At 46.9% G+C, this 22,465-nt stretch overlaps 1 protein-coding gene across 2 annotated transcripts in view; it reads right to left on the bottom strand.

Annotated features, from left to right (window-relative positions):
• Window positions 1–355: 355 nt before the first annotated feature.
• Window positions 356–22,465, bottom strand: part of ACSS2 (acyl-CoA synthetase short chain family member 2) — a 51,188-nt gene continuing 29,078 nt past the window's right edge. The window contains exons 3-19 of one of the 2 annotated variants that reach the window (XM_003273560.3): window positions 15,389–15,480; window positions 15,088–15,191; window positions 14,758–14,830; window positions 14,412–14,487; window positions 14,146–14,260; window positions 13,327–13,365; window positions 8,709–8,846; window positions 7,596–7,766; window positions 7,166–7,299; window positions 6,844–6,976; window positions 6,706–6,762; window positions 6,440–6,520; window positions 4,875–4,983; window positions 2,541–2,609; window positions 2,026–2,202; window positions 1,364–1,438; window positions 356–1,228 (exon numbers count right to left, since the gene is read on the bottom strand). In XM_003273560.3, the coding sequence (XP_003273608.1) occupies window positions 1,101–1,228; window positions 1,364–1,438; window positions 2,026–2,202; window positions 2,541–2,609; window positions 4,875–4,983; window positions 6,440–6,520; window positions 6,706–6,762; window positions 6,844–6,976; window positions 7,166–7,299; window positions 7,596–7,766; window positions 8,709–8,846; window positions 13,327–13,365; window positions 14,146–14,260; window positions 14,412–14,487; window positions 14,758–14,830; window positions 15,088–15,191; window positions 15,389–15,480 (1,771 nt within the window). In that variant the 3' untranslated portion in view covers window positions 356–1,100. The remainder of the gene's footprint in view (window positions 1,229–1,363; window positions 1,439–2,025; window positions 2,203–2,540; window positions 2,610–4,874; window positions 4,984–6,439; window positions 6,521–6,705; window positions 6,763–6,843; window positions 6,977–7,165; window positions 7,300–7,595; window positions 7,767–8,708; window positions 8,847–13,326; window positions 13,366–14,145; window positions 14,261–14,411; window positions 14,488–14,757; window positions 14,831–15,087; window positions 15,192–15,388; window positions 15,481–22,465) is intronic. The other variant, XM_003273559.3, reaches the window with a different exon arrangement.

Below are 22,465 nucleotides of genomic sequence, written 5' to 3' on the forward strand. Positions count from 1 at the left end.
CAGACTCTACAGGTGGAACCCTGAAGTTTCAATCCTTAGCGACCCACTAATGCTCTTACTGGATCACAGGGAGGAATGAGAGGCCCTGGCAGGAGCCCAGGAGGAAAGGCATCCAAGATGGGACATACATAACAGTTGTGAACTGGCTTCAATCACTTTCCTGCTTAGCTCAGGGGCTTGTCAAAGGCCCTGTCAGTGAAGCCTCCTTGGCTCTGCCCAACGCAAAAGTTCTAGAAGGAAGATATTGGGGGTAGTCCTAGGAAATACCCCTCCCTTCCCATCTGCCACACAAATCAGAGCCGCTAATGAATATACAGCCTCAGGGCACAGATACCTAAGAAAACAAGTCACCACATCTTGAGATCACAGACTTTATTCCTACAACCACAGGGCTTGAGCCTGACAGGGGCAAGAAAACAGAGTTTCATCTGAGAATGTCTTTTATGGGCTGGGTTCTGTTCAGGGGAGGGTGGGAACAGAGGACAAGGAAGACAAGCTCCTCTGACCCTAGGAACAAAACATTTACTCCTTCAAAGAAGCAGATGATCTGAATACCCTCTGGAGACTGAATCTGCCCATACAGCCCCTGGAGCCAATGGGCAGACAGTACTGGCATCTGGCACAAAAGGGAATTCAGACCCAGAACAGAAGCAGCAAAATATTTTAAAAATAGTAAATTGTTCCTGGACTCACAAATCACTGTTTTTAAGGGCAAGTGCATGCCCAGTATAAGTACTGGTGCTTCCTAAGAGAGCTGACATAGGATTACACAGCTGCCTCCCTGCTTCAGTGGAGGCCCTCACATCCCCTCTGAACACTTAACTTGGGTGGGAGAGGTAGCCTTTTCGTCCCTGTTCTGGGTTCTGAGAACTCTGCAGTCTGGGGGCACAGCAGACTGAGGCTGACCTGGGCCCTGTCCCTTCTGCCTGGTAGTCACAGGATGTCATCTCCACCTGGAGACAAAGCTGGTTTCCGGTCCCAGACAGCTGGTCAAGGGAGGGTAGTGTGGGTCAACACTGGCCCTCAGCACTCCTGAGGGGGCAAAGAGGATGGGCAAAGTTTGGAGCAGGGAGAATCCTAGGTAAAGGTCAGGATCATGTTCACTGGATGGTCAGGCAGCGGTGGCTGAAGAGGTGACTGATGACAGACGGGTCAGCCACAGTAGACGTGTCCCCCAGGTCATGGTCATTCTGAGCAATCTTCCGAAGCACTCGCCTCATGATTTTCCCTGGGGAACCACAGACCTCTAGTTACTTGGTGAAAGCACTGACCCACCCCAGCCCTGCCAAAGGCTTTCATCCACGCACACCCCCCCACCACCAGGCCTCAGCCCATCCCAATCCATGGAGGCCTCTGAACATACCTGAGCGGGTTTTAGGCAAGCCAGGTGCATTCTGGATGTAGTCTGGTGTGGCAATGGGGCCAATCTTTTCTCTAACTGTAACCAACAAATCATCAAGCATTTCTTCAGCATCCTTAGCCAGACTTTTCAAAAATCAAGGTAGAGATGGCTTTGTTCCCCACCTGTTTCCTCCTCAAGTCCCTACCCACAGAGACAGCCTCAGGTTCACTGGTTCACTGCTTCTCTCGCTCTCAACACACTGTCTCTTTACTCTCTCATTTTATCTTATGGAACTCAGGCTGTAGAATGAGCCTGCTAGAGTTTAAATGCCACCTTTCTAGCAGTGTGGCCTTGGGCAAGTGATTTAACTTCTATGAGTCTCAGTTTCGTCATCTTTAGCATGAAGGTAACAAGATCTGTTTCATGGAGGTGACTCTAGGGATTAAGTGGGGTAATTCATTTAAAGCACTGGCACAAAGTATTCTAGAAATGTTGGCTATTATTATTATCCTAGTGGGAGACTAGTGGAGACTGAACAGGAAGAGGGCAATCAGCCCATGGGGCCCCCTGGAATCTGTCTGTGGTTTGGGGTGCAGCTTGCTCTAGCCCCTCCCCAACAACTTGCAGTGATAACTGGGCCTCCAAGACAGACCCTATAGTCCCTGCCCGGGGAGGCTCCTTACTCTGCTTCTTGAGCTCCTCGGTGAGCTTGGGGCTGAAGGTGTGGCCATCACACAAGGTGACAAAGCAGTAGAGGCATTCACCCTTCACAGGATGAGGGTGGCCCACCACAGCTGCCTCTGCAACAGCCTCATGTTCCACAAGTGCTGACTCCACCTCCGCTGTACTCAGCAGGTGTCCTGGTCAAGGGAAAGGAAGTGCCATGAGAGAGATCCCAGCCTCCGCCCCAGCCCCTGCTCCATCTGTACCCATGGGGCAGTCCTGGTCTGGTCAAACGGAGAAAGCCCTTCATTCACTCCTCAGATGACATGCTCTCAGTCACCCCACCATCCAAGTTCCCCTACTCTAGGCACATTCCAGTGTTCATTACTCCTCTAAAACCTGGGCCCAGAACTGAATGCTACACTTAGTACATGGTCTGGCCAAAGGACACTCCTGGGCTTTTGCGGAAGGCTTCGGCTGGGTGTTGTCAGAGGAGCAGAGTTAATAAGATGGGAAGGTGGCCCCTGGCCCTCACCAGATACATTGAGCATGTCATCAATCCTGCCAGTGATCCAGTAATAGCCATCCTGGTCCCGCCGGCAGCCTGGGAAGAAATGCAAAACCTAATAAATAAAAACCCTACAGTAGGATACCTGATCCACATTACCAAACTGTTACACCTTCTGCAATAGCCTTCTAACAAGTCTTCCTGCTTCCACTCTTGCCCACCATGGTAGCTAGCCTCCAAGAGGGCACCACTGACCTCTGCCTCTTAGTATTCATAGCCCTGCAGTCCTCTTTCTCATTGTACTAGGATTAGTCTGTGTCATCAACAGCATTTGGCAGAAGTGATAGGATGTCACTTCTGAGATTAGGTTGTAGAAGACACCTAGCTTGTCTTGGTTGCATTGCAAAGATCATTTGCTGTAGGGTAAGCCAGCTGCCATGTCTTGAGTAGTTCTATGGTGAGGTGAGGAACTGAGGATTCCTGCTAACAACCATGCGAGTGAGCATGAACATAGGTCCTCCAGGCTCAGTCAAACCTTCAGATGACTACAGCCCCTACCAACAGCTTGACTGAAACTCTCAAGAGACCCAGAATGAGAACTACCCAGCTAAACTGTTCACAGACTCCTGATCCTCAGAAACTGTGTGAGATAATATTTGTTATTTTAAGCTGCCAACTTTTGGGATAATTTGTTCCATGGCAATAGTATACTCACCTAAACTCTATTCTCCATAAATCTGGCAAAGTCATTTTCTAAAAGTAAATCAATTCTTAGCACTCCCATGCTTAAAACCCCAAAAGGTGGCCAGGCATGGTGGCTCATGCCTGTAATCCCAGCACTTTGGGAGGCCAAGGTGGGTGGATCAGGAGTTCAAGACCAACATGGCCAACATGGTGAAACCCCATCTCTACTAAAAATACAAAAATTAGCCAGGTGTGGTGGTACCCGCCTGTAATCCCAGCTACTCGAGAAGCTGAGGCAGGAGAATTGCTTGAACCCGGGAGGCGGAGGTTGCAGTGAGCTGAGGTCGTGCCACCTCACTCCAGCCTGGGTGACAGAGTGAGATTCTGTCTCAAAAAAAACAAACCAAACAACAACAACAAAAAAAAATAAAAGGTTTCCCACTGTACTTTGAATAAAATTCAAACTCCTCACCATGGCCCACAAGACCCTCCCTGTATTATGTATGTCTCCAACGTCATGTAATATTCTTCCCTTTGCTTGCTATGCTCCAGCCACACAGGCTTCAGTCCATTCCTCAGACATCTCAAGCTGTGTGCCTCTGCACAGAACACTCTTACTCCAGATTTCCTCATGTCTGTTTCCTTCTCACCCTTCAGGTCTCTGCTCAAATGTCACTTCAGAGAAGTCTTCTCCGACGATCCCGTGTACAGTAGCCATCCCTGCACGCACTCATTATCACACTACCCTGTTTATTTTTCTTAATAGCACTTATCTCTATCTAAGATAAGCTTATTTATGTTTGTTGGGTTTGTCTGTCTCCCCTTACTAGAATCCCCATGAGGGAGGAGACTTTGACTACATTATTCATGATCAGTGCCTGGGCACAGGATCACAGTGCTCAGATCTTATGGATGAATGGATTGGTAGATGGATAGATGGACAAACACAGACTCCAAACATAAAGACAAACATGACATAATAATCATGCACTGCTACATGCCCCATCTCTTTCAACACAGCAGCATACATTGTCCATCTTTCCTCATACATCAAAGTTCAGATGGCACCATTCTGAGACCCCTCCTGCTATACTCATTCCTGCCCTTAGAGTCTTTGTAGCTCTGCCTAGAAACCAGATACTGACATGTAGGACACATTCTTCTCTGATTTTCTTTACCCCTAACCAACTGATATAGTTTGGATGTTTGTCCTTTCCAAATCTCATGTTGAAATATGATCCCCCGTGTTAGAGGTGGGGCCTGGTGGGAGGTGTTTTGGTCAAGGGCGAGGGGGCAGATCCCTCATGAACGGCTTGGTGCTGTACTTGCAGTAATGAGTGAGTTCTCACTCTATGAGTTCATGTAAGATCTGGTTGTTTAAAAGAGGCTGGCATCTCCTCCCTCTCTCCCTTGCTTCCTCTCTTGCCATGTCAAACCCTGGCTCTCCCTTCGCTTTCTGCCGTGATTGGAAGCTACCTGAGGCCTCACCATAGGCAGATGCCAGCACCATGCTTCCTGTACAGCCTGAAGAATGATGATCCAAAATAAACCTCTTTTCTTTATAAATCACCCAGTCTCAGGTATTATTTTATAGCAACACACCAACTCTTCCTGAAAATGGAAGTGGAAGGTACATGTCTTAGTGGGAGGTGCGAGAGGGGGATAGCTAAGGCTTACCATCTCCTGTAACATAGTATCCAGGAAACTTCTTAAAGTAGGTTGTCTCAAAGCGTTCGTGGTTCCCATAGACTGTGCGCATGATCCCTGGCCAGGGCTGCTTGAACACCTGGGGAGTGAGGAAGGGACAGTGATCACATTTGCTATGCTGTCTCACTGGAAGATAATTACAGCTTTTCTAAATGTGGGGGAAAGTGTCCTGAATGAAGTGCAGGCTTTGGAGACAGATGATCCTGGCTTGGAATCCCAGCTCTACCACTTACTAGCTAGGTGACCTCAGAGAAGTAACTTTACCCCTCTGAGCTTCAGGATCCTCATCTGTAAATCAGAGAAAATACTTTCTGTCTTCCAAAGTTATTGTGAGGATTAAATTAATAGTATGTGGAAATTGCCTAGCACAGTGTTCTATTATTGATAAATGTTTAGTAAATTTGTGTCTCCTTTTGGGCAATCTTTGAGGAAAGCAGGTCCAGTTTGATACAAATGAAAACAGTCATTTAAAAAACAGTGGTGCCCACACACCAAGTAAATAATTATTGCCCAATCAGTAACATTCTTTGGCAGCAGATTGATGGAATGGATGGAATTCTAGGCTGAGTCAGAAGGCCTGGATGTAAGCCCTGCCCCTGTTACTAACTTGCTCTTGGGAAAGTGAAATGGGGTGGGGTTGAAGGGACAGGTGAGGCTCCTACAAGTATGAATACAATAATCACAACAGCTAATGTTTATCAAGTACTAATTGTTAGTTTCTCTGCTAACCCCTTCATGTGGATTATCTAACTCAATCAAGCAAGCAACCATAGGAGACAAAGGCATTATTTTTTTTTGAGACGGAATTTTGCTCTTGTTGCCCAGGATGAAGTGCAATGGCACGATTTCGGCTCAATACAACCTCCACCTCCCCGGTTCAAGTGATTCTCCTGTCTCAGCCTCCCATGTAGCTGGGATTACAGGTGTCCACCACCATGCCCAGCTACTTTTTGTATTTTTAGTAAAGACAGGGTTTCATCATGTTGGCCAGGCTGGTCTTGCACTCCTGGCCTCAGGTGATCCACCCGCCTCAGCCTCCCAAAGTGCTAGGATTACAGGTGTGAGCCACCGTGCCCAGCCAGAGGCACCATTTTATCCCTATTTTACAAATTAGAAAATTTAGATTCAGAGGGGTTAAGTAACTTATCTGAGGTCACAGAAGAGGCAGAGCTAGGATTTGAACCCAGGCAGGGTGACTCCAGATCCTACATGATTTTCCACTATGTTATAAAGCCTCCTTTCTCTAGAATCTTTGTCAAAAGAAGATGGGACTAAGTCTTCCAGACCCAGAAAGGTACCATCAGGAATCTCAGCAACTCTTAAAATGCCCTTAGGAGACTTATGGCCCAAAAGGAAGAGATGCAGGCAAAGTATCGAGGGTCCCCTCCAGGGTCTCTCAGTGAGCAAACCTCCAACCATAAAGCTTCAGTCCTAAGCAGCTACCAAGAGAGATTAGGTTATTAACTCTAAAGCAAAGTACCCTTGGCAGACCCTTTCCCTCTCTCCTTAAAGACTCCCAAGGGCCAGGGCCTCACCAGATGACCTTCAGCTTCACCTTCCAACTCTTCCCCGGACTCATTCAGGATTGCAGGAGCTACACCAAAGAATGGGAAAGTCTAGAAGCAAACAGGAGACAGAACCCAAGAAGAGGAATGAGGCAACTCTGACCCAACTCCCAGGGAGCCCCAGAACCCCAAATTCTTCACACACACCAGTCCAGTTCTCCACTATCTAGCTAGGCCAAATGCCCCAAGACACCATCCCTGCCTAGCCCAAGACCAGCCAAGGGAGCATCACTCACAGCAGAACCAGGTTTCATGGGTGTGGCACCAGGAAGGGGAGTCAACATGTGGCCACCCTGGGGAAGTCAGAGATGAGAAATTTGAGTCAATCTTCCCACATTGTCCCTGGGCCCCAGCCTTCTGAACCCTTCACTCACTGTCTCTGTTTGCCAGAAGGTGTCCACGATGGGGCAGCGCTGGGCACCTACCACCTGGTAGTACCATAGCCAGGCCTCAGGGTTGATGGGTTCACCCACTGTGCCTAACACCTGCAAGGATGCCCGGCTATGCCTGGGGCAGGGGAATGGGAGAGAGGAAGGCTCTGAGTATTACTGGAAGACACACATACCCAGGCTTTTCTCTTGCCCTGTCCTCTATTCCAGGTCAGAGAGTTGACACAATGGAAAAGAAGAGACTGTACAAAGGCCAGCACCCAGCTCTGAGGGATACCCATGGGCAGCAACTGGGAAGGGGTCTCACTTGGTGACAGGCTCATCTCCAAACTTCATGAGCAGACGGATGGCTGTGGGTGCTGTGTAGAACTTGGTCACCTTGTATTTGTCCACAATGCTCCACAGGCGGTTCACGTCCGGATATGTGGGAATCCCCTCAAACTGACCCATGAAGGCTGGTCATTCCCAGTCTTTCCTAATAGTCCTTCTATTCATCCCCCTACCATTTCCTCAGGTTCAGTATTTTGCCCTTTCTGACCAACCATATCTTCACTCTCTGACCAGAAAAGCCAAGATACCATCCTAGTCAGGATACGCGACCCCCTCAGGACTCCTCTTTCTCCAGAAAACAGATGATTGTATAAGTCCCCCTCCCTCTAGACCAAGCAGCCTTGGGAGGTAGTCACCCAGGATAATCGTGTCCATCCCCCAGCTAGGCCAGGTGGCTCCCTTCTCACCAAAACACTGGTGGCACCATTGACCAGTGGCCCATAGGTGACGTAGGAATGGCCAGTGATCCAACCAATGTCTGCCGTGCACCAGAACACATCCTCCGTGTGGAAGTCAAACACATACTTGAAGGTTGTGGCTACATAGAGCATGTAGCCCCCAACTGTGTGAACCACACCCTGTGGGAAGAATGGGGAACAGGTTAGGGCCTTATGCCCACCCCTACTGACCACCAAATGGAGGCTGGGCAGAGCTGGAGGAAGATCCTCCTCAGGGATTCCAGCCCTGCCAGCACCCTTTTCACAGCATCCATCTCTCTTCCACTTCCTTTTCTCCATGCTCCCATCTCATCTCCTTTATCACACTCCTGATGACACATATGTCTATCAATCCATCATTCATACCAGCACCCTCAGATGGTATTTCAGAGCCACCCACATCACTCACACACAAGCACTCATAGCACACTCATAATAGTCCCTCTGTGTATAGTGCCCACACACTCAATTACACACCATCAGAGTGAGTGGGGAAAAAAAACATAATTTCCTTTGCTTATTCCATCCCTACCCCCATCTCTATGAAGGAGAGGCCAAAATTGTGTTTCTAAAGACTCACTGAGGGATATTCCAAAGCATATGGAGATAATTTAGGGGTGGGGTGGGCAGAAGGTAGAGTGACATAGCTTTCAAGTCAATGGAAGAAACAGTTTTCTTAAGTGTTTCTGGCTCCCACAGTGTGTGCTGGCAGACGACTACATGTTAATAGTGTGCCACGTGGAAGGAAGTGAACTCTAAGAGTTACGGTCTTAGAAGCCCGAGAGGGATCTCTGTGCCCACCCTTGGCCTTGAGTTAACAGAATAGCTCTCCTTCAACCAAACCATGGGTGCATAGGGAAAGAACATCCATGTCAGCTGTATGAAACCCTCCACCTGAATTGTCTCACCCTGGGCCTCACCACCTACAGATTGAGGATTTATGTCTTAATTTGATTTAGAAAAGACAATGCTACATTTCCAAAACTCAGGGTTATAAGAAAAAAATAATTTCATTACTTATTTCCTCAGAAACTTACTTCTTACCCCTACATAATACACACACACACACACACACACACTTGCCTTGGGTTTGCCTGTGGAGCCACTGGTGTACAGGATGAAGAGTGGGTCCTCGGCATCACACCACTCGGGCTCACACTCATCCCCTGCTTCTTGCATGAGCTCATGCCACCACAAGTCAATCCCTTGGTTCCATAAGATCTGCAGGGATGGGCAAGGAAGAACTGTGAACAGCTCAAGAGGGGGACAAGATACACCCGTACCTTGCCCCTGGAGGGAATGAGGTGGGACAGGCAGGTAGGAGTACAGGAAGGGAGAGAAGGCCCTTCAAGGATGGAATGGAACAGAAAGAACAGGAGCAGAACCCAAGCTTACTGAGTACTCCAACCACCCTGCCATCCTACCCCCATCTCTACCCCAGAACTCCTCTCACCTGGCCTCAGGCTGAGGAGGAACCCTTGGCTTGTCCCTTCCCATCCTTCAATTCTCAGCTGAAATGTCACCTTCTTGGAAAGTCTTTACCTGAACAGTATCTGATAGATTCCCACCCCCAACCCTGCTATTGTTATTGATCGCAACACCATGTTTCTTTCCCACACAGTACATATTTCCTGTTATTTTATTTAGTTGTCTACTTGATTACTGTCTCCCCATCTAGATAGTGACATCTATGAAGGAGGTGAAACGTCTTTCCTCCCGACCCCTGCCATATCTCCCAACACCTAGCAAAGTGCCTGGCACTCAGTCAATTTTTATTGGATGAATGACTATGCACACACAGGTCTACATACATACATATGTACTTATGGGACTAGGCTCATTAGCAGGGATGCGGACACCACACAATTCAAAAATGCAAAATTAGTCAGAGCTTACAGGTGAGGTGGGCACCTGACCCTGTTAGTAGTAAAATAAGTCAACAGATCTTGGTCCAAGCACTTTTGCCTGCATGTCCAGACCCAATCCACATCTGTGGGTTTCCTACCCTAGCTCTGCTCCTGCCTTTACACCACTGGTACCAACAGGGTTTCCCATAGAGACTTTTGCTTGAGGGGACAGGTTCCATTCAGCAGGAAGCTTTGCTTCAAGTTGGTGAAGAAGGACCAAAGTGGACTTCTCCCAGCAGAAGGATGTCCCCCTATGCCTTTGATAATTACTTCTGGATCTGTCATCCTGAAACTTCTCTAAATTCTCCTTTGAAACTGTTTTACTTTTCTGTCTATATCACCTCTTTGAACACCAATTTTGAGTCTACCATCTGCTGAATGAAGTTAGATCCCTTGAATTTGTCCAAAATCTTCAGTGTACTTCAATACCAGTTCTGCCACTTCCTAGCTATATGACCTTGGGCAAGTCACTTTACCTTAAGTCTCTCCTTTTAAAAATGAGGACAGTCATTCTTGCCTTAACGGGCTCACAGGATGTGGTAAACACCAAAAGAGAAAAGTATTATCTAGTAAGCATCAAGCCTTGGATTGCCCCAAGGGTAGAGGTTGGGGTGGGATGAGGAAGACTGATGAATGTCAGGAGAGATAGAGGTTAGTTCAGTGACTACTGGGAGTTAAACTTAAGAGTGTGGGGCTGGGCATAGTGGCTCACACCTGTAATCCCAGCACTTTGGGAAGCCAAAGTGGGCAGATCACCTGAGGTGAAGAGTTCAAGACCAGCCTGGCCAACATGGTGAAACCTCGTCTCTACTAAAAATATAAAAAGTAGCCAGGCGTGGTGGTAGGCACCTGTAATCTCAGCTACTTGGGAGGGTGAGGCAGGAGAATTGCTTGAAACCAGGAGGCAGAAGTTGCAGTAAGCCGAGATCGTACCACTGTACTCCAGCCTGAGAGACACAGTGAGACTCCGTCTCAAAACAAAAACAAAAACAAAAACAAAACACAACAACTTAAGAGTGTGACAATGGGGAGTGTTTGGGGTTTGCTTTAGCTGTCACAAAGTCCTTTCATATTCATTAGATTCTTGTATGTTCAATGGTCCTGGCTGGCAGGTAGACATGATAGTGTAAGATAAACGCCATTCTCCCATTATAAGGATATATGCTAATTTGTTGTGTGCATATTTGGTTAAAAAAACTTCTGGAGTGTTAGATATATAGCTTGATAAATTAGAAAATGACTCTCTAACCACTCCCTTCTTTCTGTATCACCTGCCCCTTATGGGAGAGAATTTGAAATTTCTGGATTATGAACATCATAAAAACGACAAGCCTAGAAAAAGGAAGAGAGAGAAAGCTGCTCACAGTTAGAAAACATAAGAACACGCCTGATTTTGTCTATCCATATGCATCTACACATACATTGTCACATGGGTACTTATTTTCCTGCCAAATGATCACTTGAGATGGGGGCACTAAGGTATTCAACCAGAAGTATCAATACTGCTTTGGACAAATGGTGCTGGTCTACAGCACTGTGAACTGTCACAGAACAGGAACTAAGTACATGTAAGGACAAGGCATAGTTACAACTGTGGCTCTGCATTGAGGGCACTCTTACAATCTTATAATATTATTTCTTTTGTGGGTGGGTGTGTATACAGAGGTGGAGGGGTTAGAGTACTCCAGGTGTGGAACTGATAACTAGCACCAGGAAGCACAGTGAACTCAATTAGCAGAGCAAACTTTGATTGTGAATGAGGTGTGTGCCTATGAGGCCCCAGGCTCTGAACAAGGAAAAGGTCTGGATTTTCTAAAATAAGAATTGAGGGCCAGGCGCGGTGGCTCACGCTTGTAATCCCAGCACTTTGGGAGGCCGAGGCGGGCGGATCACGAGGTCAGGAGATCAAGACCACGGTGAAACCCTGTCTCTACTAAAAATACAAAAAATTAGCCGGGCGTGGTGGCGGGCGCCTGTAGTCCCAGCTACTCGGAGAGGCTGAGGCAGGAGAATGGTGTAAACCCGGGAGGCGGAGCTTGCAGTGAGCCGAGATCACGCCACTGCACTCCAGCCTAGGCGACAGAGTGAGACTCCGTCTCAAAAAAAAATAAAAATAAAATAAATAAATAAATAAAAAGAATTGAGGAGTTGGCCTTTGTCCTTGGACCAGGATAGTCTCAAGGAGGGCAGCTGCCATGTACGGGAGAGGAATATGAGGGAGCTCATAGACAACATGGTTGAGGAGGGTCCCTGGAAACCCTGCCAGGCTCTCCCTGGAAGATTGTTTAAGGATAAAGGGGTTTGGAGCCCTGCCAGGATTTTTGCAGCTCTTTTGAAAATTATTTTTTAATTTTTAAATATGGGGCCCATTGTCAGAAAGATTTTTGCAGCTTTGACTGCAATTCTCAGACCAACAACCTGGACTTTTTAAGCCTATTTTTATGCTCTTTGGTATTTTGGAAACTGGTTGTTTTCACCTCCAAGAAACAAAAATCCAGTAGCCTTTGGCCTGAAGGTCTCTGGTATTAAGAATTACAAGAGTTTGTTATTTCTTTTCTGGTCTCTCTTTTAGAAATGCCAATCTGTCTGTTGCATTAAGGGGAAGGAAAGAACAGCTAACATTTATTGAGTAGTTACTATGTGCCAAACACCTTACATATATTGACAAAACCCGATAACATAGGTATAATTATTATCCTTATCTTACAGATGGAGAAACAAGCGAGAGAGCTTAAGTAATTTGTTCAATTTTACACAGTAACAGATGGCAAAGCCAGGATTTGAACCCAAGTAATCTGGCTCCAGAGATTACAATTTAAGCCACTAAGTTTGTCACCTCTTTCAAAAGAAAGGGTGTAGGTCCTGCCTGAGTTTTAAAAGGAAAGCAGTATCCCCTAGGAATCAGATCTGTCTCCACCATGCTAATGAGAATAGAGAAAAGGGGCTTATATCTACCATTGGCCTAAGAGGTTAATCATAGCAGATTTAGAGTAAGACACCCTGTGAAGATGGTAAAACCCAGAGGAATAGTGAGCTTTATGTGTTGTTTTAGGAAGGGAAGCTGTTTCCTTTTATAGCATGTGTTATCATCTCTCCATTACTAATAAGGAAACTGAATCCCAGAGGGGAGAATTGACTTACTCAAGGTCATACAGCTAAAAATTGGTCTCTGGACTTCAGGCCCACTCTCTCCTCGACACTAATCTGCTTTGAGCACCCCCTTATGGACCTCCCTTCTTAGAACCACCTACAATGTGACTTTTGTTCAGTTTAGCACTTAATCATATTACAAAGTTATATGCAGTTTATAAATCCCAAAGTACTATATAAATGTATTTAGGAATCTCCTCTGCTGTCCTGTATAAAACTTAGATTTTCCTTTGTATTAATAATACATGTCTAACTCCCCACCTTGACAGTGAATTCCCAAAGTCAGGGTCTGAACCTCCTCCACCTACTCCTCCTCCTGTCTTTCGGCTCTGCTCCAGCTACCTGCACAGTAAATGTTTTCTGACAGGTTACCTTGTCCCCTCTTCCACAAAGGTCCTGAGTAGCAGGATAAAATGGGTTCTGCTGTTACCTCTCTAAGATCCATACTCTATACCAATTCACAGAGGCAGTAACAGACATTTAATTTCACCACCCTTCAGTGGCTTAGATGGCAAGTTGCCAGGGACAAGGGGAAGGGGGTTAGGTCTGGCAGCCACCTCAATGGGGCAAACAGGCAAAGGGCAGATGAGCACACAGACAAGCACACAGGGAAGCGGTGCCCACGGCAGTGCAGAAATGGATACCTGGGGCTGAACACGCTTGGATTTCTCTTTCAGCTTACCCTGTTAAGAGCCCAGGATGAAAAGGGTAGTGAGGAGGGTCCAAGTACACAGGGAGTGGGAGGAAAGGGTCAGTGTGTCGTAAACCCCATACTCCCTTCTCACTGGTCCTCCCAGCTTCCATTTTCCTGATCCTGATTCCAGCCCCTATATATGTAAAACCCCTAACACTGATTGGGCTTTCCAACTTCCCTAAACTAGACTAAAGCCTCTCTAGCCCCAAGACCCCTCAGGGAGCCTCAAGTCACAGACTCTTATTCAACCCTAGAACTTTGATCCCTCATGCTCCTCAGCCTGGAGGCCATCACTGGGCATTTCTACCATTCCCACTAGAAGCCTGGGAGTCCAAAGCTAACAAAGGCCATATTGTGAGGGCTGGAGTCTGGTCCTTCCAAGGTGGGCATCCCTTAGGTCACAAAGGTAGCCCACCCCACATCACAGCCCAGTAATGGAAATGACTATATATTGTCACTCAAGTTAGACATTTCTAACACAAGCCTAGGCCCTGAGGATCCCCCGTGCCCACAAGGATACCCCAACCAGCATAGGAGTCTCCCTTACAATCGCTTGTGCTATGTTCTCAAGGTCCAAGGGTCTTTCTACCCACAGTTAAGGTCAAAGTCTTCCAGCTCCCACCTAGCCCTGCTAGAGGAGGCATTCCTAGAATTGCTCCTGGATCCTCAGTATACTGATGAGCAGGCAAAGAAGGACATCAGGAATTTTCTAGGCAGGAAAAGTGAAGGAATTTGAGCCTGGAGAAAGGCATAGCAGTGCCAGACTCACCTGCACATCCGGGCATGACCTCTTAATTGGGGGGGACTGGCTGGGGGAGTCACCCATGCCCAGCTCTGCCCGCCCCAGGTGCTTGACCACAATGCAGCATCTTACTGGGAAACCCCTGGAGAAGAGAAAAGCCTAAAGTGGTAGCCTTGTTGGCTCAAAGGGAACTTGGCAAGACCTGCCCATGTCCATTTAGGGTAGAGGGGACAAAGGGAACCTGGCACTGGGGAAAGGCTCAGTCAACTCAGACAGTAGCCAAACACACTTACTTCTCCTGACACTTCTGCAGGGCCTCGTCAGCCAGCTCCTTCAGGTTCACAAGCTTTTCCCCCCTGTAGAAGGCATCTTTGGGGAGCAACAGACATTCCAGGCCTTAGTAAGCACCATGTTGCCTAGTGGGCACAATGTCCACAGGGCCCTTCCTGAGTGGGCCTCTTAACTCTGGCTCTTCCAGCTGATTCGAGCTGACAGAGGGTCAGCTGAGGTGGGACCAGGAGAGGAAAAGCAGGCAGTCTCTACCCTCTATGCTGAGTATCCCCAAATACCAATGAGCTGATTGGAGACCAAGGCTTGAGGTATGGGGGGTTCTGGAGAAGAGGTGAGAGAATTAGTCACCTGTAGTGATGAGAAGACTGCAGCTGGAATCCAAGATCCGTTCACATAGAGACTCTGAAGAGAAGCCTGCAAACTAGGGAAGGGAAGAAAGTCTGAGGGAGAGAAGAAAGCCCCAGGGATTGAGTGAATAAGGAAAGGGGTTGCTCATGAAACTTTCAGGATCTCTAAGCCAGGGTCCTAGAAGAAACTGAATAACTGATATGGACCTATGGCACAAACCTTCTAAGCTCCTTAGTTTGTTATTTAAGACCCTCCGTCATCTAGGCCCAACCTACTTCTCCAGAGCCCCACCCCCCACGCCTGCCCCTTTTCACCAGCCCAAACTCCTACCACAATGGAGTGCAAAGCCCCAATGCGGGCACATGCCAGCATGGCCACCACAAGCTCTGGGATCATAGGCATGTAGATGGCCACTCGGTCCCCCTTCTGAATGCCTGCAGGTAAAAGCACAGAATATGAACCATGAACCCTTCTTGCTGCTACTTGCTCCCTCCCATCCAGCTGGCCTCCCTCCCAGCTGACCTGTTCTCTTCCCCTGTTACCAAATTCTTTCCATCCCTTGCCCTCTCCCCATAAGTCTCAGATACCCCAAGGCCAGGCCTCCAGTCCTTTCCCACACCCCCACACTCACCCTGTTTTCGGAGAACATTGCTGAACTGACACACTTGGATCAGAAGCTGATGGTATGTGATTTGAGTGGTCTCCCCTGGCTCATTGCCCTCCCTGAGACATACCAGAAAGAATCAGTGATTAGGGGTATAACTTCTTCCCCAAACAAGAAACAGGCATAGTCATAAAATCCATTCAGTGACGCTAAGGCCTGGAACTGTTCTATGAGGGTGAGCTATCTGCCCACCATCAATCTTGCCATCACCAATCTTGAGCTGACTGGTCAGATACTTTGGCCATTCAAGATTCTTTATACACATGTTGTATGTCATTAGAAAATGCACTGTCCATCTCTGATCCTTGATAAAATGGAGTGATGGCCCCTTCTCTTCCATCCTAGTAATGTATTAAGGAGAAGTGATATCACAGATGTGATTCCTTCTGATGAGGCACCAAGACTGCATTATTCAGAGTAGGGTCTCCAGATAACTTGTGCCTAAATCATCTAGAGGATTTGTAGATTCCTGGGCCCCAGCTCAGACATACTGAATTAGAATCACAGGGTCCAAGGATCTGCTTCTTTATTACAAGATGGTACAAGGAATTAGTAGGGGATTCTGACGCACACTTAAAGTTTGAGACTTGGCCGGGCACACTGGCTCATGCCTGTAATCCCAGCACTTTGGAAGGCCAAGGTGGACAGATCAAAGGTCAGGAGTTTGAGACCAGCCTGGCCAACATGGTGAAACCGCGTCTCTACTAAAAATACAAAAATTAGCTGGGTGTGGTGGTGTGTGCCTGTAATCCCAGCTACTGGGGAGGCTGAGGCACGAGAATCCCTTGAACCCAGGAGGCGGAGGTTGCAGTGAGCTGAGATCACACCACTGCACTCCAGTCTGGATGACAGAGTGAGATTCCGTCTTGAATAAATAAATTAAGTTTGAGAATCACCATCCTGTATCAGGTGATTTCTGTCTACCTCCTCAGCCTTGCCTCCCACTCCTTCCTAGGCTTTAGCCTGGTTTACTTCAGTCATTCCTTCATGCATTCATTTGCTTATTCAACAACTACTATGTGCTATCTACATGTATAGAAATAAGGCACCAATGGGCGGGGCGTGGTGGCTCTTTCCTGTAATCCCAACACACTAGGAGACCGAGGCAGGTGGATGACCTGAAATCAGGAGTTTGAGACCAGCCTGGCCAATGTGGTGAAACCATGCCTCTACTAAAAATACAAAAATTAGCTGGATGTGGTGGCACACGCCTGTAATCCCAGCTACTTGGAAGGCTGAGGCAGGAGAATAGCTTGAAGGGAGGTGGAGGTTGTGGTGAGCCAAGATCGCGCCACTGCACTCCAGCCTGGGCGACAGAGTAAGACTCCGTCTAAAACAAACAACAAAAGAAGAAATAAGGCACCAATGAACAACATAAGTAAGATACCTGAAATCATGGAGCTTATATTCCAATGATAGTGTGGGTAATAAACAAATAACAAATATAACCAGGATAATTTCAGATTATGATAAGCATTATAAAGGAAATAGAGCAGAATGATATAAAAATGAGGCCGGGCGCGGTGGCTCACGCTTGTAATCCCAGCACTTTGGGAGGCCGAGGCGGGCGGATCACGAGGTCAGGAGATCCAGACCACGGTGAAACCCCGTCTCTACTAAAAATACAAAAAAATTAGCCAGGCGTAGTGGCGGGCGCCTGTAGTCCCAGCTACTCAGAGAGGCTGAGGCAGGAGAATGGCGTGAACCCGGGAGGCGGAGCTTGCAGTGAACCAAGATTGCGCCACTGCACTCCAGCCTGGGCGACAGAGCAAGACTCCGTCTCAAAAAAAAAAAAATTAAAAAAAAAAAAAAAATGAGTGACTAGGGAGAAATACTTTAAAAAAATATACTATCTTGGGTCAGGCACGGTGGCTCACACCTGTAATTCTAACACTTTAGGAGGCCAAAGTGGGCCCATCTATTGATGCCAAGAGTTCAAGACCAGCCTGGCAACATAGCAAGACCACATCTCCAAAAACATTGAGCTGGATCCGGCCAGGCGCGGTGGCTCATACCTGTAATCCCAGCACTTTGGGAGGCCGAGGCGGGTGGATCACCTGAGGTCAGGAGTTCAAGACCAGACTGACCAACATGGAGAAACCTGTCTCTACTAAAAATACCAAAATCAGCTGGGTGTGATGGTGCATGCTTGTAATGCCAGCTACTCGGGAGGCTGAGGCAGGAGAATCACTTGAACCCGGGTGGCGGAAGTTGCAGTGAGCCGAGATTGTGCCACTGCACTCCAGCCTGGGCAACAAGAATGAAACTCTGTCTCAAAAAAACAAAAAATTTAGCTGAGTGTGGTGTCATGTGCCTGTAGTCCCAGCCACTCAGAAAGATGAGATGGGAAAATCTCTTGGCTCACGCCTGTAATCCCAACATTTTGGGAGGCCAAGGCAGGAGGATCACCTAAGACCAGGAGTTCAAGACCAATCTGAGCAACACAGCAAAACCTCATTGCTAAAAAAAAAAAAAAAAATTGTTTTCAATTAGCTGAGCATGGTGGTGCACACCGGTAGTCTCAGCTACTCAGCAGGCTGAGGCAGGAAGATCGCTTGTGCCCTGGAGGTCAAGGTTGCAGTGAGCTGTAATCGTGTCATTGAACTCCAGCCTGGACAACAGAGTGAGTCCCTGTCTCAAAAAATAAATAAATAAATGTTTCCCTTAGTGTTTTTTTTCCAATTTTATGATTTTTTTGAATAAGTAATACATACAAGTGGGACTACATAAAAAGATACATAATAAGAAGTGTTCTCCCCACTCTTATCTCCCAATCACCCTGCCTACTGGCAAACCACAGTTTGGGTTTTGTGATTTGTTTTTTAGAGACAGAGTCTCACTCTATTGCATAGGCTGGAGTGCAGCGGCACAATCATAGTTCACTGCAGCCTCCAACTCCTGGGCTCAAGCAATCCTCTTACTTCAGCCTCCTGAGTAGCTGGGACTACAGGCACATGCTACCACACCTGGCTAATTCTTTTATTTTAAAATTTTTTGTAGAGGCAGAGTCTCGATATATTGTCCAGGGTGGTCTCCAAACTCCTGGCCTCAAGCAAGCCTGCTTCAGCCTCTCAAAGTGCTGGGATTACAGGCGTGAGCCACCATGCCCAGGGCAAAACACTGTTACCAATATTCTGTGTAACTTTCCACAAACAATCAATATTCAGACAGGACCACTCTTAGTAGGACACAGGGCTAGGGTAATTCAACTAGTGTGGAATGACCAAAATAATTACTTTGCAAGAAGTCTGTATCATTATGATCTTTAATAAGACCCTTGAGATATCACTGAAGACAGAAATTTGAAAATTGAATGTTAAAAAACTGGATTTTACAGGAGGCTGAGGCAGGAGAATCGTCTGAATCTGGGAGATGGAGGTTGCAGCAAGCTGAGATCATGCCATCACACTCCAGCCTGGGCGACAAGAGTGAAACTCTGTTTCAAAAAAAAGAAAAAATAAAAATTTGGCCAGGCAGAGAGGCTCACACCTGTATTCCCAGCACTTTGGGAGGCCAAGGCAGGCAGATCACCTGGGGTCAGGAGTTTGAGACCAGCCTAGCCAACATGGCAAAACCCCATCTCTACTAAAAATACAAAAATTAGCCAGGCATGGTGGTGCACACCTGTAGTCCCAGCTACTTGGAAGGCTAAGGCAGGAGGATCATTTGAAGCCAGAAGGTGAAGGCTACAGCGAGCGGCGATCACGTCACTGCACTCCAGCCTGGGCAACAGAGTAAGACTTTGTCTCAAAAAAAAAAAAAAAAAAGGATTTTAATGTTGTTCAGAAAAGAGATAAATACCTCATAGTCCCCAGTCAAGCACAGGGTAACAGGGGTAGGAAGAACTGCTCTACTTAAAGGACAGGTCTGTCAGACAAGCATATATACTACATGCATTTGTTTACATATTCTCATTTTTTCTATACAAATGATGGCATACAATACACCCTATTCTGTATCTTGTTTTGTTAATTATTATATGCATTCAATAAAATGTACAAATCTTATGTGTAGAAGTTGATCATCTTGATTTTTCAAATTTAACAATATACCTTGATATCATTCTTCACCAAGACTTAAAGAACTATTTCTCTTTTTTATTTGTTGTTGTTGTTGTTTTTGAGACAGGGTCTCACTCTGTCACTCAGGCTGGGGTGCAGTGGCACCATCACAGCTCACTGCAGCCTCAACTTCCCAGACTCAAGTGATCCTCCCACCTCCGCCTCTTGAGTAGTTGGGACTACAGGCCAGAGCCACCATGCCTGGCTACTTTTTCTTTTCTTTTCTTTCCTTTTTTTTTTTTTTTTTTTTGCAAAGACAGGATCCCACTATGTTGCTCAGGCTGGTCTGGAACTCCTGGCCTCAAGTGATCCTCTGATCCTCCTGCCTCAGCCTTCCTTCCAAAGTGCTGGGATTACAGGTGTGAGCCATGGCACCAAGCTTAAAGAGCTATTTCATTATCTTTCTCAGCTGCAAAATATTCCACTATTTGTATGTACTGTAATTTATTTAACAAATAAATGCTTCAATGAATATTTTTATTTTTATGTCGCTTTACTCACTTGCAAGTATATCTCTAGGATGAATTACTAGAAGTGGAACTGTTGGGTCAAGAGATGTGTGCTTTTTTTTTTTTTTTTTTTCCAAGACGGAGTTTTGCTCTTGTTGCCCAGGCTGGAATAAAATGGCGCGATCTTGGCTCACTGCAACCTCTGCCTCCTGGGTTCAGGCAATTCTTCTGCCTCAGCCTCCTGAATAGCTGGGATTACAGGCGTGCGCCACCATGCCTGGCTAATTTTTGCATTTTTAGTAGAGATGGGGTTTCACCATGTTGGTCAGGTTGGTCTTGAACTCCTGACGTCAGGTGATCTACCCGCCCTGGCCTCCCAAAGTACTGGGACTACAGGCGTGAGCCACCATGCCTGGCCAATGTGTGCATTTTAAATATTGATAAATATTAGGGAAGAACTACTTTAAATAAGATGGTCCTGGAAGGCCTCTGTCTGGAGAGGTGATATTTGAGCCAAGACCTGAATAATGAGAGGTAGGCAATCATACTAATTCTTGGGAAGAGTATTCTGGGGAAAGGGAGCATCAAGTGGAAAGGCACTGAGACCTTTTCAAAGAAAGAAAGAAAGAAAGAAAGACAATATGGCTAGATTTCAGTGAGCAAGAAGTTAGGTAAGAATGAGAGGTAGGCAGCAGCCAAATCACGTAGAGCCTTGTAGGCAATAGTAAGAAGTTTGAATTTTACTGTAAGTGGATTCCTGGTTTCCCTTGGCAAGTTCAGGTCCACCTCCACACTTCTGACCACGCCATTGCCCCTGCTCAGAATATTCTCCCTCCTCCTTCAGACACCAGCACCATGTGGCTCTCCCTTAGCACCACAGACCATTGCTTCCCTTGTCCTTCCTTACTGCACAGAGCACTTATGAAGGAGGTAACTGAAACCTAGAGAGATGTAGTGGCTTGGCCAAGGTCACACAATAATAAGTGGCAGAGCCAAGAATAGATGCTCAGGTCTTCTGATTTCAAGTCAGGACTCTCCCTCACAGTGTGAAGGACGGGGACTGGCAGGGAAGCCAGGCCTTTTCTTACTAACAGAGGTCACACAGAAGATTATCAGCCTTTTTCCAGTTCCTGGCTCGATGAGTCAGTAGGCTTTAACCCTCCTAGGGATAAGAGAAGCCAAACACAGGGAGCTTACTAAAGTGGGAAAGAACAGGGAGAGAGGAAGCTGGCAAACGGCCCTGAATGCCAGAGGCAGAAAAGCCATTTCCTTAACTGGCTCACTGACAAGTGCCACAGGAACTTCAGAACGTCTCCGGTTATGGCTGAATGCCAACATATACACACCCAAGCATACGTGTCCCCATATGCAAACCACATACCAACTCACCTATGTGTGCTCACTTGTATAAAATCACATATACAAACATACAAACATTCTAGGCATAAAAGCTGCCCATCTGCACACATAGGCACAAATAAGGATAAATATATGCACCCAGGATTCAAACATGGACTTATCTGTATCTGCAAGTACAACCACCACATATATGTACCCACCTATGTGCACAGTGTGCCCCTTCAGAAACTCTCTATCAAATCATTCTGTTTTGCCAGGTGCCACACATGTAATCCCACACTTTGGGAGGCTGAGGTGGGTAGATCACTTGAGACCAGGAGTTTGAGATCGGCCTGGCCAACATGGCGAAGCCCCAACTCTACTAAAAAGACAAAAATTAGCCGGGCATGGTGGCGCATGCCTGTAATCCCAGCTACTCAGGAGGCTGTGGTGGGAGGATCTCCTAAGCCCCGGAGGTGGAGGTTGCAGTGAGCTGAGATTGCGCCATTGCACTTCACCCTGGGTGACAGGGCAAGACTCTCTCTCAAAAAAAAAACAAACAAATATTCTGTTTTATTTTTTTCATGAAATGTTACATTATTTGAAATTATCTCATGTATGTTAATTACTTATATATTATCTGTTTTCTTCACTGGAATATAAGCTCCATGACAGCAGAGATCTTTTTTTTTTTTTTTTTTTTTTTTTTTTGAGATGGAGTCTCACTGTGTCACCCAGGCTGGAGTGCAATGGTGCAATCTCGGCTCACTGCAACCTCCACCTCCCAGGTTCAAGCAATTCTCCCTGCCTCAGCCTCCCAAGTAGCTGGGATTACAGGCACCCACCATCGCACCTGGCTAATTTTTGTATTTTTAGTAGAGACGGGTTTCAACATGTTGGCCAGGCTGGTCTCTCACCCCCGACCTCAGGTGATCCCCCTGCCCCGGCCTCCCGAAGTGCTGGGATTACAGGCGTGAGCCACTGCACCAAGCTGACAGCAGAGATCTTATTTGTTTTCTTCACTGCTACATCCCTAGCACCTCGAGTACAGCCTAGTACATAGAGGGCGCACAAGAAGAAATAAGCACAACCTATGGAAGTACAACTTACTTGAGCCCACTTCCAACCCTGACACACACACACACACACACACACACACACACACACACACTACAGTGTGCATTCCTCTCCTCGGC

The sequence above is a fragment of the Nomascus leucogenys genome, chromosome 13 (genome assembly GCF_006542625.1).
Source record: "Nomascus leucogenys isolate Asia chromosome 13, Asia_NLE_v1, whole genome shotgun sequence".
Taxonomy (NCBI): Eukaryota; Metazoa; Chordata; class Mammalia; order Primates; family Hylobatidae; genus Nomascus; species Nomascus leucogenys.